Source organism: Ovis canadensis, chromosome 3 (assembly GCF_042477335.2).
Source record: "Ovis canadensis isolate MfBH-ARS-UI-01 breed Bighorn chromosome 3, ARS-UI_OviCan_v2, whole genome shotgun sequence".
Taxonomy (NCBI): domain Eukaryota; kingdom Metazoa; phylum Chordata; class Mammalia; order Artiodactyla; family Bovidae; genus Ovis; species Ovis canadensis.
This window is the reverse complement of record NC_091247.1, coordinates 7,462,931-7,476,551: the sequence shown is the minus strand read 5'-3', so window position 1 is coordinate 7,476,551 and position 13,621 is coordinate 7,462,931. Positions and strand designations below refer to the sequence as shown.

At 44.4% G+C, this 13,621-nt stretch overlaps 1 protein-coding gene across 1 annotated transcript in view; it reads left to right on the top strand.

Annotated features, from left to right (window-relative positions):
• NUP188 (nucleoporin 188) overlaps positions 1 to 13,621 on the top strand; it is a 41,905-nt gene that overhangs the window by 21,763 nt on the left and 6,521 nt on the right. The window contains exons 13-30 of the mRNA XM_069582206.1: positions 411 to 476; positions 1,386 to 1,505; positions 2,272 to 2,398; positions 3,919 to 4,071; positions 4,265 to 4,391; positions 4,601 to 4,688; positions 4,779 to 4,855; positions 5,576 to 5,690; positions 6,762 to 6,882; positions 6,994 to 7,060; positions 7,737 to 7,865; positions 8,169 to 8,308; positions 9,125 to 9,231; positions 10,236 to 10,442; positions 10,560 to 10,729; positions 11,236 to 11,305; positions 11,695 to 11,762; positions 12,193 to 12,388. Coding sequence (XP_069438307.1) covers positions 411 to 476; positions 1,386 to 1,505; positions 2,272 to 2,398; positions 3,919 to 4,071; positions 4,265 to 4,391; positions 4,601 to 4,688; positions 4,779 to 4,855; positions 5,576 to 5,690; positions 6,762 to 6,882; positions 6,994 to 7,060; positions 7,737 to 7,865; positions 8,169 to 8,308; positions 9,125 to 9,231; positions 10,236 to 10,442; positions 10,560 to 10,729; positions 11,236 to 11,305; positions 11,695 to 11,762; positions 12,193 to 12,388 — 2,148 coding nt within the window. The remainder of the gene's footprint in view (positions 1 to 410; positions 477 to 1,385; positions 1,506 to 2,271; positions 2,399 to 3,918; positions 4,072 to 4,264; positions 4,392 to 4,600; positions 4,689 to 4,778; positions 4,856 to 5,575; positions 5,691 to 6,761; positions 6,883 to 6,993; positions 7,061 to 7,736; positions 7,866 to 8,168; positions 8,309 to 9,124; positions 9,232 to 10,235; positions 10,443 to 10,559; positions 10,730 to 11,235; positions 11,306 to 11,694; positions 11,763 to 12,192; positions 12,389 to 13,621) is intronic.

Genomic DNA, 13,621 nt, shown 5'->3' with positions numbered 1-13,621 from the left:
CATTGTCTCCATCCACTAGTTCCCTAGAGCAGCATCCCAGACTTTCATGGCACCAGGGACCACTTTTGTAAAAGGTAATTTTTCCACGGACAGAGTAGATGGGGGGATGGTTCAGCTAAGCTGGGCCTAGTAGTACCTCACATTTACATGCATTGTAAGATTTGCAGTTTGTATCCCCGTACATTTAATCCTTAGGACAACATTGTGAAGCAGGTAATATTTTCACCCTGTTAGAATTTGAAGTTCACAAAGGTTAATTTCCTTACCATCTTACAATTCCTTTTTAATCCCAGAATTCTTTCTTACATAGTATATGAAGGCATTATTCATATTTTTATTTTAATAGAATGCAGCTAAAAGACTGGTTCAACCAGGAAAAATAAGCCATTTTCTTCTTCCCTCCTCAACAGGATGTAATTGACACAGCATGTGAAGTCCTGGCAGACCCTTCTCTCCCAGAACTGTTCTGGGGAACAGTAAGTATGTCAGAGGGAGTCATGCTGTGGTGTTCTCTGCCGTAGAATTTGTTTTAGTTCTTATACTAAGCTTTTAAGTCTGTTTTCTCATGTAATCTATACAAAAATTGATAAATTAGATAATAATATTCAATTTTGTGTGTGAGGAAATGTGCTCAGAGATGGGAAGTTAAATGCCCAAGCTAGTCACCACCGCTGGGTGGGGTCAAGATGTGGCTCTGTCTGACTTGAGTCCCTGTCCACAGTAGTAGCCAGTGTGTCCTCTCTCCTACCCACCAAGTCTTTCTTTCACATCGAGAGTCTCAGGTACCAGTAGTGCTCTAATTGCTGAACATGCCATTGGGTGATTATAACCATCTTAGAAATTTTCAGAGTACTGTTACGGGTTAGGGTAAGGATTTGGCTTTGGAGAGAACAGTTTCTCACTGGTATTTAGTCTTAGCGTTGACAGCAGCCTCAAGCCTCAAGGCCCAGGTGATGAATAAATCTTTTCTTTGAACTATGGCCTGAGTGATTGGCTGGTGTATTGCACCGTCTTTCTCCTGAGGTGTGGGAAACAAAATACAGATTAGGATGTGATGCTCACGTGTGGTGCTAACTGCTGACAGGCTGTGGGCACTGTTCATATCAGTAAGCAGATCATGTACAGCTAAATTGTGTTTTCCTGTGGCGAGGATGCCTAGCAGAGGTCACTGGAGGCAGCAGTAGTCTCTCTTCAGGGTCTCACTCGGTCAGTTGTTGAAGCCTTTTTCACTGGATGTTTAACATGGAAGTTTTAAATTATTAGAGAAATCCATCTACCTAAAGAAAAGGATTTATTTTACATTTTCTTATGGTTGCTGGGCAGTTCAGAGATGTGTTAATTTCTGGATAACATGCAGGTCAGTGACTTCTCCCCTTCTGCCATAGGAACCAACCTCTGGTCTTGGGATCATTCTGGACAGTGTATGTGGAATGTTTCCCCATCTCCTGTCTCCACTCCTGCAGTTGCTTCGAGCCCTTGTATCAGGGAAGTCTACTGCTAAGAAGGTAGGTTGTTCAGTTAGATGCCTGAATAGAATGGGAGATGTTTTTTAGAAGTTCTTTTTGCTTTTCATGTTGCAATTCCACTGCCATGGCAAGAATTAGTCTGCAGTTGAATGAAAAATGCTGAAGATATTTCCTCAGTTCTATAAAATTAAATTTTCTGAAGTACCTATTGTAGATATTGTGGGAGTAAGACAAATTGTGAAGTTCCTTAATCTCTAGTTTGAAGAGAATAATGGATATAAGAATTCAGTAGTAAAGCTAGGTGGGCTTCCCTGGTGTCTCAGCAGTAAAGAATCTGCCTGCCAATGCAGGGGATTGGGTTTGATCCCTGGGTCACAAAGATCCCCTGGAGAAGGAAATGGCAACCCTCTCTAGTATTCTTGCCTGGGAAATCCCATGGACAGAGGAGCCTGGTGGACTGTAGTCCATGAGGTTGCAAGAGCTGGACGCAGCCTAGACTAAATAAGAACCGTAAAGCCAAGTGGTATATAATTTATGTCATCTGAATGGTCAAGACCATACTGTTCAGGAGAGACAGCTCTCTGTGGAGTGAGAGGGTCCTTGAGTTGGGTGTTAAAGAGTAAGAAGGGTTTGACTTCACAAGGAGTGCTGCGGCAAGTCTCAAAAGAGTCCTAGGGATGGCTTTGTAGGAAGTTTGAGAGTCAGCACAGTCTGGCTAAAAGAGCAGAAAGCAGATGGGAGGCCCCTTAAATGTCCCTCAGTAAATGTATAGCTCTTTGGGTTTTTTTTCCCTGTATGTTGGCAGGTGTATAGTTTCTTGGATAAGATGTCTTTCTACAATGAACTCTATAAGCACAAGCCCCATGATGTGATTTCCCATGAAGATGGAACCCTTTGGCGGAGGCAAACACCCAAACTCCTTTACCCTCTAGGTGAGAGAGACAGATGACCCTGGCTCGGTAGCCTCTTCCATGGCGTCTGTGTTGACTTTACTGCCATTTAGTGTTCCGTGGCAGGTACCTTTAAAGTGGATCCTCTCCTCCACTGTGCTTGTTGATTTGCTCTTAAATTATTGGTTTCTTACTGTTTTACATCGTTTGATTGTGTTACTTCAAAAATAGTGCTTGTTCATTATAACAAGGGAGACAGTACAGAGCTACGTTTTTAAACGTTCAAATCTCCATTCAGGCCCGTCTCCATCAGACGGTTAATGTTCAGAGTGTGATGTGTATCCTCTTACACATCTCTGTATTCTCTAACAGATTCATTCTACAAATTGATTTTATTACATGTAGATCTGACTCATTCTTTTTAGTAACTATATAATTACTCTTGATGTTTCATATTTTTTTATCTTTGACCTTTTAGAGGACATTTAGACTATGTCAGGTTCTTGCCACTACAAACAGTGCTTCTCTGGGGATATATACCTTTATATCCTGGTACTTTTACTTTTTAGTACATAGAATCCCTAAAGTGGGATTGTTGGGTAAAAGGGTGTATGCAATAAGATTTTTAAATACATGTCCACTGACAGATGAAATGGATTTTCTAAAATGCAGTATATATAGGTGAGACACCAAGTTTCCTTACGAGCCAAAATTTGGAAGAGTATTCAGCCTTAAAGAGAAAAGGAATTCTGACACATGCTATATATAACATGGGTGAACCTTGAAAACATGATACTAAGTGAAGTAGAACAGTCCAGAAAGGATAAATACTGTACGATTCCATGCATATGAGGTACTTAGAGTAGTTCGGTTTATAGTGACGGAAAACAGAATGGTGGTTGACGGGCTGGGGGCTGGGATAATGGAGATGACAGGTTAATGGGTACGGAATTTCAGATTTGCATGATGTAAACAGGTCTTTGGGTTGATGGTAGTGAAGGTTGCATAACCATGTGAATGTATGTAATGCCACTGGCCCGACAACTTAGAAATGGTTAAAATGGTGAATTTTATGTATTTTTTTTTACCATAGTTTGAGAAAAATGGTAGAAAATTTTTGAGTGGATTGTGCTGAATTAAGTTGTAGAAAAACAGCGATTTCCTTTCCTGCTGGCAGCGTGTGAGAGTTAACAGGTGTAAGCTCTTGTATATTCCACGTGCTCAAGGAATAAAATGTGGGAGGCATAGCCTTACTCTTCTAATCTTTGCATCGTTAGTGACTTACCTGGTGACCCGGGCACCTGCTATCCTGTAAGGTGGTCTTCCTATAGTCATCATGTGAGTGGAGAACCACTCTGCACTCGATTGTTTTTCAGACACATGGAAAGACTCACTTCCCCTATGACAGCTGAGAGTTTTTGTTTTTGTCCCTTTTTAATGCAAAAAGCTATAACAGTAGTGGGTCCTATGAGGAGAGTCTGTACATCTCTGTGGGATTAGATATTGCTGTCTGTCATAGGAATCTTCTCTTCCTATTAGACTAATTTCTCTTTCTATTTTAGGGGGTCAGACCAACCTTCGCATACCTCAAGGCACTGTGGGCCAGGTGATGCTGGACGATAGGGCCTACCTGGTGCGCTGGGAATACTCGTATAGCAGCTGGACCCTCTTCACCTGCGAGATTGAGATGCTGCTGCACGTCGTTTCCACTGCAGGTGAGCTCAACGTGGAGAGCGATCGCTGTGGGAAGAAAAATGGGCACGGTTAGACGATTCGGAAGACAGAGACTTTCAAGATAAGATTCAGAACCTTCCAGGTTGTGATTAGCATCATTTATCTGGGTCTCAGAGACTATTTAATTATCTTAAAGGTGTTGTTTTCATTGAGATCACAACTTTTCCCCCTCAGATGTGATTCAGCACTGCCAGCGGGTCAAACCCATCATCGACCTGGTCCATAAGGTCATCAGCACAGACCTGTCGATAGCAGACTGCCTCCTGCCCATCACGTCCCGTGTCTACATGCTGCTGCAACGGTCAGCATCTGGTCCCTCCCATGGGGTCAGAGGCTGCACGCAGCCTGTGGTGGGATACCCTGGTGTGATATCTCTCCACAGCAGAGGGATTTCCTATTTTCATTTCCTGCTGCCAGGAGGGACCTGGGGAGACAGGACTGGAAAATACTTGTGATGGAGCAAGTAACTTGATTCATTTCACTGAGTACAGTGCACTGTTCTCCAACCAGGTTAACGACAGTGATCTCCCCGCCTGTGGATGTCATTGCTTCTTGCGTCAATTGCTTGACTGTTTTGGCTGCCCGGAACCCAGCAAAGGTGAGACACAGTCTTCCTAACAGCCAAAAAATGTCACATATGGCATATACCTGAAGACACACCACAGACACTCGACTCTTCCCTCTCCAGGTCTGGACTGATCTTCTTCACACAGGCTTCTTGCCTTTCGTGGCCCACCAGGTCTCCAACATGAGTCAGATGATCAGGTGAGCCAGGTCTTAGGGGTGGAGTGTATTCCCGGGGAGTGTCACTTACATTTCAGATCTCAGCTAGCTTTGTTAGTTTTAAAGGTGCTTCTCTGAGCCTGTGTATTCTGCTGCTTGCCTTTTCAGTCCTCTCACCAGAAATGAGTCAGGATGAGGCGAAGGAGGTGATGGGACTTGGGGCACAGAGGCTCTTTGCTTAGGCGAGCACTGATGTGGCTCTCAGTCTTTAAAGCTGAGGGAGAGAGGTATTTCTCATCCAGCAGCAACCACCTTAGGTATGTGGAAGTTAACTTTCTAGTCTAGAGAATCCAGGGCTGTCTGGATCCAGAGGCTCGACTTCCCCTTTTTAAGCCGAGGTCACTGCACTTTCCCGTGTATCACGACCACGCGAGCTTGCTGGTGCACCATTTATTGATACACAGGCTCCATCTTGCTACCTGAGCATTCTCTCCTTGCTCTCTCTTGTTTATAAGACAAACATGCTTGCTTCATGTTTATTTGATTTTTCACTTTTGAGGTTGTATATCAGTAAAGTCCTTAATGCTTCCCCTAGTTAATAAGTAGCCTAGATTTGATTAATTCCTTTGCAGAGCTTTTCCATTTTATGCCCAAGTCACCGAGACAATAACAGGAATTATTACAGTTTATTGAAATTGAATTTATAGTTTATTGAAAGCATCCCATTGTTTTTTTCCCCTTTGTCCCTCTGTTTTTCCCCAGTGCTGAGGGGATGAATGCTGGTGGGTATGGAAACCTCTTGATGAATAGTGAACAGCCCCAGGGCGAGTATGGGGTCACTGTTGCCTTTCTGCGCTTGATCACCACTCTTGTCAAGGTAAAATCTCATCAGATAGAAGCATCTGAAATAGTTTTCCTATATCCCATTACTGTAGTCATTTGTTTGCAGGCCTAACAGTTGTCCTGAAGTTACAGTGATAGCTGTCTCTGTGTCCTAACTATTGTGTGCCTGACTTTATAGTAGATGCTTCATCTTTGTTAACATATTTAATACTCAGAGTCTGCACAGCATAATGCAGTGACTTCATAAAGTTATCTCTGACAAAGCCCAGGGTAATATGTACACATTTCACCATGTCCCAGTATATACATCGTATGTTTACTTCTAAAGTGGAGTTGGGGCTTCCCTCATAGCTCAGTCAGTAAAGAGTCTGCGATGCAGGAGACTGAGGTTCGACTCCTGGGTTGGGAAGATCCCCTGGAGAAGTGAACAGCAACCCACTCCAGTATTCTTGCCTGGAGAATAAATTTCTTAGCACCTCTCTGAACTGGTCTGATAAATGATCTCTACCTCACAGAGCTGAGAGGGCCCCACATGAAGAACGCTCAGCACATGTGCTGCTTGCAAGAATCAGTCAATGAACGCTTAAATAGAAACGGTTCTGTGTAGAGATCGGGAAGTAGATATGTTTATATAAAGAAATCTTACTTTTACGATAAGGAAGCTGATGGTAACAAGTAATACTAGGACAGAGAATTCTGAGTATCAAATCTCCTTTCTGATACTTGAGTGATGGGATAGAGTTTAGAGGGTGGTAGGTGGTCATGACAGTGAACCTGGATTTTCCCATTGTCAGCAGTCTTGTATCCTCTGTGTTTAAGATGGACCTCTCTCCTGCTCAGGTTTACCCTTCATCCTTCTCTTCCTTGTAGGTGCCTTTTGTGATATTGTCACATTGTCTTTTTCGTCCCTTTCTCTATTCTAGGGAAACCTATGACTTGCATTCAGTTGAACTAGAGTATTCTGATGTTTGTTGTTCTTTTATCCCCACTGATAGCCAAGGTTTGCCCAGATTTCTTTTGGATATGTGGTCTTGGAGTCAGATCTCTAGTGATAAAGTGACTTATTCTTAAGTGGCATATGCCCTCACGGCAAGGTTTCTTATAGGGGCAGCTTGGTAGTACCCAGAGCCAAGGGCTGGTGCCTTGTGTCATGTTTGTGCTGAAGGAGATGCTGCCAAGTTACCACAAGTGGCGCTACAACTCCCATGGTGTGAGAGAACAGATTGGTAAGGAGAACATGGGCAGCGAGGATGGGAGGCTCCCTGGACACCTTTCTTTCTTGGGATAAGGCTCATCACACGAGGTCACATCACTCCTATGTCTTTTCTGGAGTCCAGGTTGCCTGATCCTGGAGCTGATTCATTCAATACTGAACCTGTGCCATGAGACAGACCTGCACAGCAGGTAGGAGTGGGGAGATTGCTAGTGCTTGGTACTTTGAGATGCTGCCACTCTGCAAGGGAAGACTTGGGCTTCTGCTATGCACAGCTGGCTCGTTCCAGAGAACTCAGCTTGGTTGGGCCCAGAGCTCAGTCTTCTTGGGGTTCTGATTTGCCTTCCACCAGCCTGTTTCTCTTTATCCCTCTGAAGAGAGAAGAGCAAATGAAGTGGTAACAAGGTTGTTCCCAGTGAAATTATACACGCACTTTTTATGATCTTAACAAAAGCTGTGTATGTTCATAGAGAAATAGGGCAAGATGCCCTTCATAAACCTATTTCCCAGAGATGGCTATTAACAAGTTAACATGTATCTTCTAGGTTTTTTTTTCCTCTGCTTGTACTTATTCTTCTGTAACTTTATATCCATGCCACTACATGCAGATCTGTTTTGTTTTAATGGTTCCATGCATTCCACTCTATGGATTAATTGTGATTTGCTTCAGTAAGCATTTTCATTAATCGATGGATATTTAGATGGTTTCTCAGGGTCTGTTTAAAGAAAGAAATCACAGTGGCTTTTTTTTGGCAAAGAGCTGATTTGTATCACTGATGTCCAGTTGGTTAGATTAGGACAATACCCTTTACTTGCAGTAATAAATTTGGTGGCTCCCTGGTAACTCAGGACGTGTCTGTCTTCCAGTCACACCCCCAGCCTGCAGTCTCTCTGCATCTGCAGCCTGGCCTACACGGAAGCAGGACAGACAGTAATCAATATCATGGGCATCGGCGTGGACACCATCGACATGGTCATGGCTGCTCAGCCCCGCAGGTAGGCCTTCCTCTCCACCTTCCCCCGTGTATCTTTATCATGCCTGCATGTTGTAAGAACTGGAGTGTAAGAAAGACAACCTTGTTTTTCCTAGGATGTAGCCTTTGTGTAACCTCCTGGCTGCTGTGTAGACTGGCGCACAGCAAAGGGAGTTGAGTGCACCTTCTCTCTCCTAGTTTGGACTGGGGCCTCTAGAGCTGTTGAATTCTGGGATTGTTGCTGGAATCTCATTCATGAGAGCACGTGTGTTGGGAATGAAGTCATGTTGTCTGAATCAACTTTGGTTTCCATTTGGCACCCTAGCGATGGGGCAGAGGGCCAGGGCCAGGGCCAGCTGCTGATCAAGACAGTGAAACTGGCATTCTCCGTCACCAACAATGTCATTCGGCTGAAACCTCCTTCTAATGTGGTGTCCCCTCTGGAACAGGCTCTCACACAGCATGGTATGTATTTTTCTTCTAATCAGCAGCATTTCTGCCCATAAGTACATACTGCAGGCTGTGTTTTAGAGGTCAACAGTATTTTCTGATGAACTCTTTGAGGAAATTTGGTAATGATCGCCAGTTGGACTTAGAAATAAGACTGTATCATACTTCATGTCTGCTTCCCAGTGGTGATAGAACAGTAGTAAAGAATATATGTTCAGAGTATCTCGGTTAAAATTCTGGTTCCAACCAGCTTTGACCTTGGGCAGCTTATGTTAACAACTATGCCTCAGATTTCTCGTCTATAAAATGGGGATAGTCGCAGTATCTACCTTGTAAGATCATAATGAACATTCAATTGCTACCTGTAAAACCTGGTACCTAGTTAGTGTTGACTGTTATTACTCTTTGGCTTTAAACTACTCATTTAATCTCTTTGGGACCCAGTTTCTCATTTTCAAGTAGGTATTTGGACAACATCTATGACCTTTTTCTAGCTATATCATTTGGGGATTTTTATGATTTTTTGCATTTAGTGCCATGTTATATATAATGTGATGTCTTTTTTCCTAACCTGTTTGTTAAAAGACTATTTTCTAAATAGTGTATCTAATTCTTCTCTTAATGTATTGGATTGAGCTATTTACCCCCAGTCCTGCCTGTCCCCTTGGCTAGTGAAGAAAGAGAATGACAGGGCCACCTGCATCCGCTTGGGCCCTCCAAGTACTCGAGAGTAAATTCCTTCATATATGTGAGCTTTTTGAACAGAAATCTCTCCTAAGAGCTTGGACTAGGCATACTTTGGTGTCTGAACTGTTTCCTGTACTTCTTCAGGTGCCCATGGGAACAACCTTATTGCTGTTCTTGCCAAATACATCTACCACAAACACGACCCAGCTCTGCCTCGTCTTGCCATCCAGCTGCTAAAACGTCTGGCCACGGTAGGATCCCACCTAACAAGTCAAAGCCCCAGAAAACTGACTTTGTGCTTCAGAACACTGTTTCTTCTAAGAGATGCAATTGACTTCGACTTTTAAAGAGATGTACCTATAGACACACACTCACTCACACGCACTTTTTTTTTTCCTGATTATAAAAGACATACATACTCATTTTAAAATATTTATTTAAATGTTACAGATAAACTTTTACAGAAAATTAAGGTCTCCTCTAATATCATTCTAAGAATTCCTGTGAGCAGATTGGTACACATTGCTCCAGGTTTCTTTCTGTCCATGCTTATGTATTAAAGGATGTTTAGTGTGAGCTTTTGTTCTTTTCAAAAGCAGAATTCCACGATACATACTGTTTTGTGACTAGCTTTCTTCCCTTAATGCCATATCCTGCAGCCTTGCCATGTGGGCACATTGGGATCTACCTTATTCTCTTAATTCTTGTGTGGCATGCCATAGCATGGATGGGTCCTGATTTATTTAGGCTATTTTCTGTCTTACTGTTAAATAGTGCTATAGTGAACATTCCTATCCACAGAACTCTGTAAACTTTTGTTTACAATTCCTAAAAATTAGTTAGATATTAATGAACATTTAAATTTTTATTAGATATTTTGAAATTAGCCTCCAGAAAGGATGTGACAGTTTATACTACTAGAACCTAAGTCTCATATCCTTGCCACAGTGACTTCATGAGTTTTTTAATCTTTGCTAATCTAATAGGCAAATCAGTGTTACCTTTTTTTAAAAAAACTTTACATTTATTTAACTGTGAGAGAGGTTATGCATCTTTTTATGTTGATTACTATTTTCTCTGGGAATCATGGGGCATCTTTTGCTGTAGTTTGCTGTGATGTCCCTTGTGGCCCAGACCTGTCCATCTGGAGGTTTCCCTCTGGCATTTTCCAAGAGTTCTTCAGCACCTTTCTGCAGATGCCTTTTGTGGTTTTTCTGGAGGTGGAGCTCTACCTGTGTGTCCTGGTCTCCCCTAGGTGGCCCCCATGTCAGTGTATGCCTGCCTGGGCAGTGATGCGGCTGCCATCCGAGACGCCTTCCTGACCCGACTGCAGAGCAAGATTGAGGATATGCGCATCAAAGTCATGATTCTGGAATTCCTCACGGTTGCTGTAGAGACGCAGCCAGGCCTCATTGAACTGTTTCTGAATCTGGAGGTGAAGGATGGCAGCGATGGCTCCAAGGTGAGCCTGCACCTGGGATGAAGCTGGGAAATAGTCCTCTGGGAGGTGGGTGCTGGACTCTGCGGGTCCGGCTGTGGGCGGAAGCTGTGGGCCTGAGCTCTCACTGTCCCACTGCAGGAATTCAGCCTCGGAGTGTGGAGCTGTCTACACGCGGTACTGGAGCTGATCGGTTCGCAGCAGCAGGACCGCTACTGGTGCCCCCCACTGCTGCACCGGGCGGCCATCGCCTTTTTGCACGCCCTGTGGCAGGACCGGCGGGACAGTGCCATGCTGGTCCTCAGAACCAAGTGAGTCTGACTCCAGAAATTACTTATTCTCTGGAGTGTGTGTCCTTGTCTGTAAGATGAGGGGGCAGTCATTCTGGGAGGTTTGTTGTGAGAGGTCATGCTTAAAAGTGCTTCATGCTTGGGTTATTGTGTAGGAGTTACTCTCTTTTTAAAGCTGCCCCATCAGGTGTAGTCTTTACTCTGATGTGTTTACCTCAGAGTTCCCACCTTTCAAGTTCCCACCTTCTGCCAACCCCTAAAGCCATCGTTCACAAGAAACAGTAGTCAGATGAGGGTGACTTGCTCGAGCCATTGAGCTGAATGGAACATGCTTTACTCTGGGTCCCTGTTTTGTCCATGGAACCCCTTTCTGTTATGTATCATAGTAGGAACAGGTGACCTATGCAGCAGATGTTAGGGCTGGAACTGAGAAAATGTGGAGAGGTGAGCACCGAGGGGAGGTGGAAAGAGGAGAAAAAGGACTGTATGAGAGAAAGTGGGATTTCTGACATGTATTTTCTTTTCAGACCCAAGTTTTGGGAGAATCTAACGAGTCCACTATTTGGTACGCTTTCTCCTCCCTCGGAAACATCCGAGGTGAGTGGTGAAGGGAGGGACAATGGTGGAGAGGCCCTGGGAGTGAAGGCTGGGCTGAGACTGGGCTGTGGAAAATGTCTACCCCCACCTGTCTAAACGACCAGCACGTTTTCTTCACCTGAAACTTCTTTCTCAGAGAAGCATTTGTCTCCTCTCCTTTGAGGTCTTGCTTAGGAAGGAGGGTGGCATGCCCTGCTCTGTTGCTGGCCCTGGGGTCCCTACTCACTTCGAGACACTGTGGGCCTGACGCTTCTGCTCTGTCAAGTTAGATGCCCACTTGCTAGGGAGCGTGTGTGCTTGCTTGCTAGTGCCAGTCCCTGCTCTGTCTCACGTGGGAGGGAGGGTCCCCAGGGGAGAGGTTCTCATGACTCTGCTCTGCCCCTCCACAGCCCAGCATCCTGGAAACCTGTGCCCTAATCATGAAGATAATTTGCTTGGAGATATACTATGTAGTTAAGTGAGTCCTTTCCCCTTTTGAGATTTTAATCAGAGGTTTTTGGCGGGGGGACCCATGCGGTCTGCTGCTGAGGGGGTGGCTGAATGAGCCCAGGCAGAGGAGAGAGCTGGTTTGGAGCCATTTCTGGAGGGCCACTGATCTGTGTCCTTGGCCAGTCCATTGATGGCATTTATGATTGTCAGAAAGAGTGATTGTGAAGCAAACTCCTTGTGCTCGGGATTTTATGGAGAAGGAACCCTGGAAAAGGCCTCAGCCTAACCCATTATGTTGAGCAAGAAGTGTGAGTCTCACACACTGGAGCTGATCTGGAGCCGTCTGCCTTTAAGCCCATGTGAGGTTGCTTTCTCTGCCTCAACAAGGGTCAGTGCCCATCACACTCCCGTCTGCTTTTCTGCTAACCGTAGGTTTTATTTTTCTCCCAAAACCCTAGGGGCTCATTAGACCAGTCATTAAAAGATACACTCAAGAAATTTTCCAGCGAGAAGCGCTTTGCCTACTGGTCGGGGTATGTCAAGTCCTTGGCGGTTCACATGGCCGACACAGAGGGCAGCAGCTGCACCTCCCTGGTAGAGTATCAGATGCTGGTCTCCGCCTGGAGGATGTTTCTCATCATTGCCACCAGTCACGTAAGAACCTCCTGGGGCAAGTTTTGGCTTTGGTATCCTAGCAACAGTATGCTGGGATGCTTAGCAAATATAGCCCCTTGGGCTAAAGAATGATCAGGGTTTTTCTCTGAGTGCTAAAATGTAACAGGTTCTGTGCCAAATGTGGGGTGCTTGAAGGCTTTTTGGCCAGCAAGGGGCCCTTAAGGAAAGTGCAGAGAAGGCATTATTTAAATGCCTTCAGATGTTCATAAAAGCCTTCCATAGCTACCTTTGTGGACCTAGCTAGGTCTTGGGAACCCCTTCCGTCATCCACTTCTTATGCATATGGATAATTGCCTCTCCACTGTGTACCCTGGGGACGCTGGGTATACATATTTGTTGACTGGTCAGCAGGTGGTTATAATGGCTGCAGCAGTACCCTCTAGAGAACAGTGGTTTTCGTTGGCTCTAGAAACTGCGTTCCCTGGTGTTCTTAGAAAAAGATCAGAGGCCATTGTCTCTGCGGTGTGTCTACAGAGCTTTGGTTTTTAGCGAGTTGACGTTTCAGAAGAATTTGCATTTTTCCTTGGCTTTTCTTTTGTGTGTGCTTTGATAACATCTTGCTGTATAGTAAGGACTTGATATTGACCTGTTTTGCTGTAGGGAATCCAAATTAGTATCTTGACTTTATAACTTCAGCTTAACAAATACCTTTTGTTCCAGGCACACTCTTAAATCTTCTATAACTTGTTCTCTAGTGCCTGACTGTCCACAGCCTTGGAGGTGGGCTGTGACACGGTGGTTTTGGACCCCTGATACTATAGACACACCAAAAGGGTCAGTCGTCTCTAGGGAGTTTTATGTGTCACTTTTTAGGTCCGAACAGGGCAGCAGTTCTTGAATTGCAGCTCTGAAAATCCCACCAACATCTTTTCCCCTAGGAAACCTATTTTGGTTTTGTCTAGGATATTGATCATTTTTTCATCCATTTAATGGGTATTAATGGAATGCTTACTGTATGCCAGGCACTGGGATACAGCAGTGAATAAGGTAGATATGGTCTTTGATCTTACATGGGGTGGCCCATGAGAGAGGTACATTGTAAACAAATTTACAAAGGAATATAGTTCGGGATTGTGATAGTTCACGGTGAAGGAAATAACTCGGATACTATGGTAGGGAATGCTAAAGGAGGGTAGGAGTAGTCAGGAGGCCCTCTAAGGAGGTACTGTTCACACTGAGGCCCGAGTGTGCGAGGAGACTTCTATATGATGC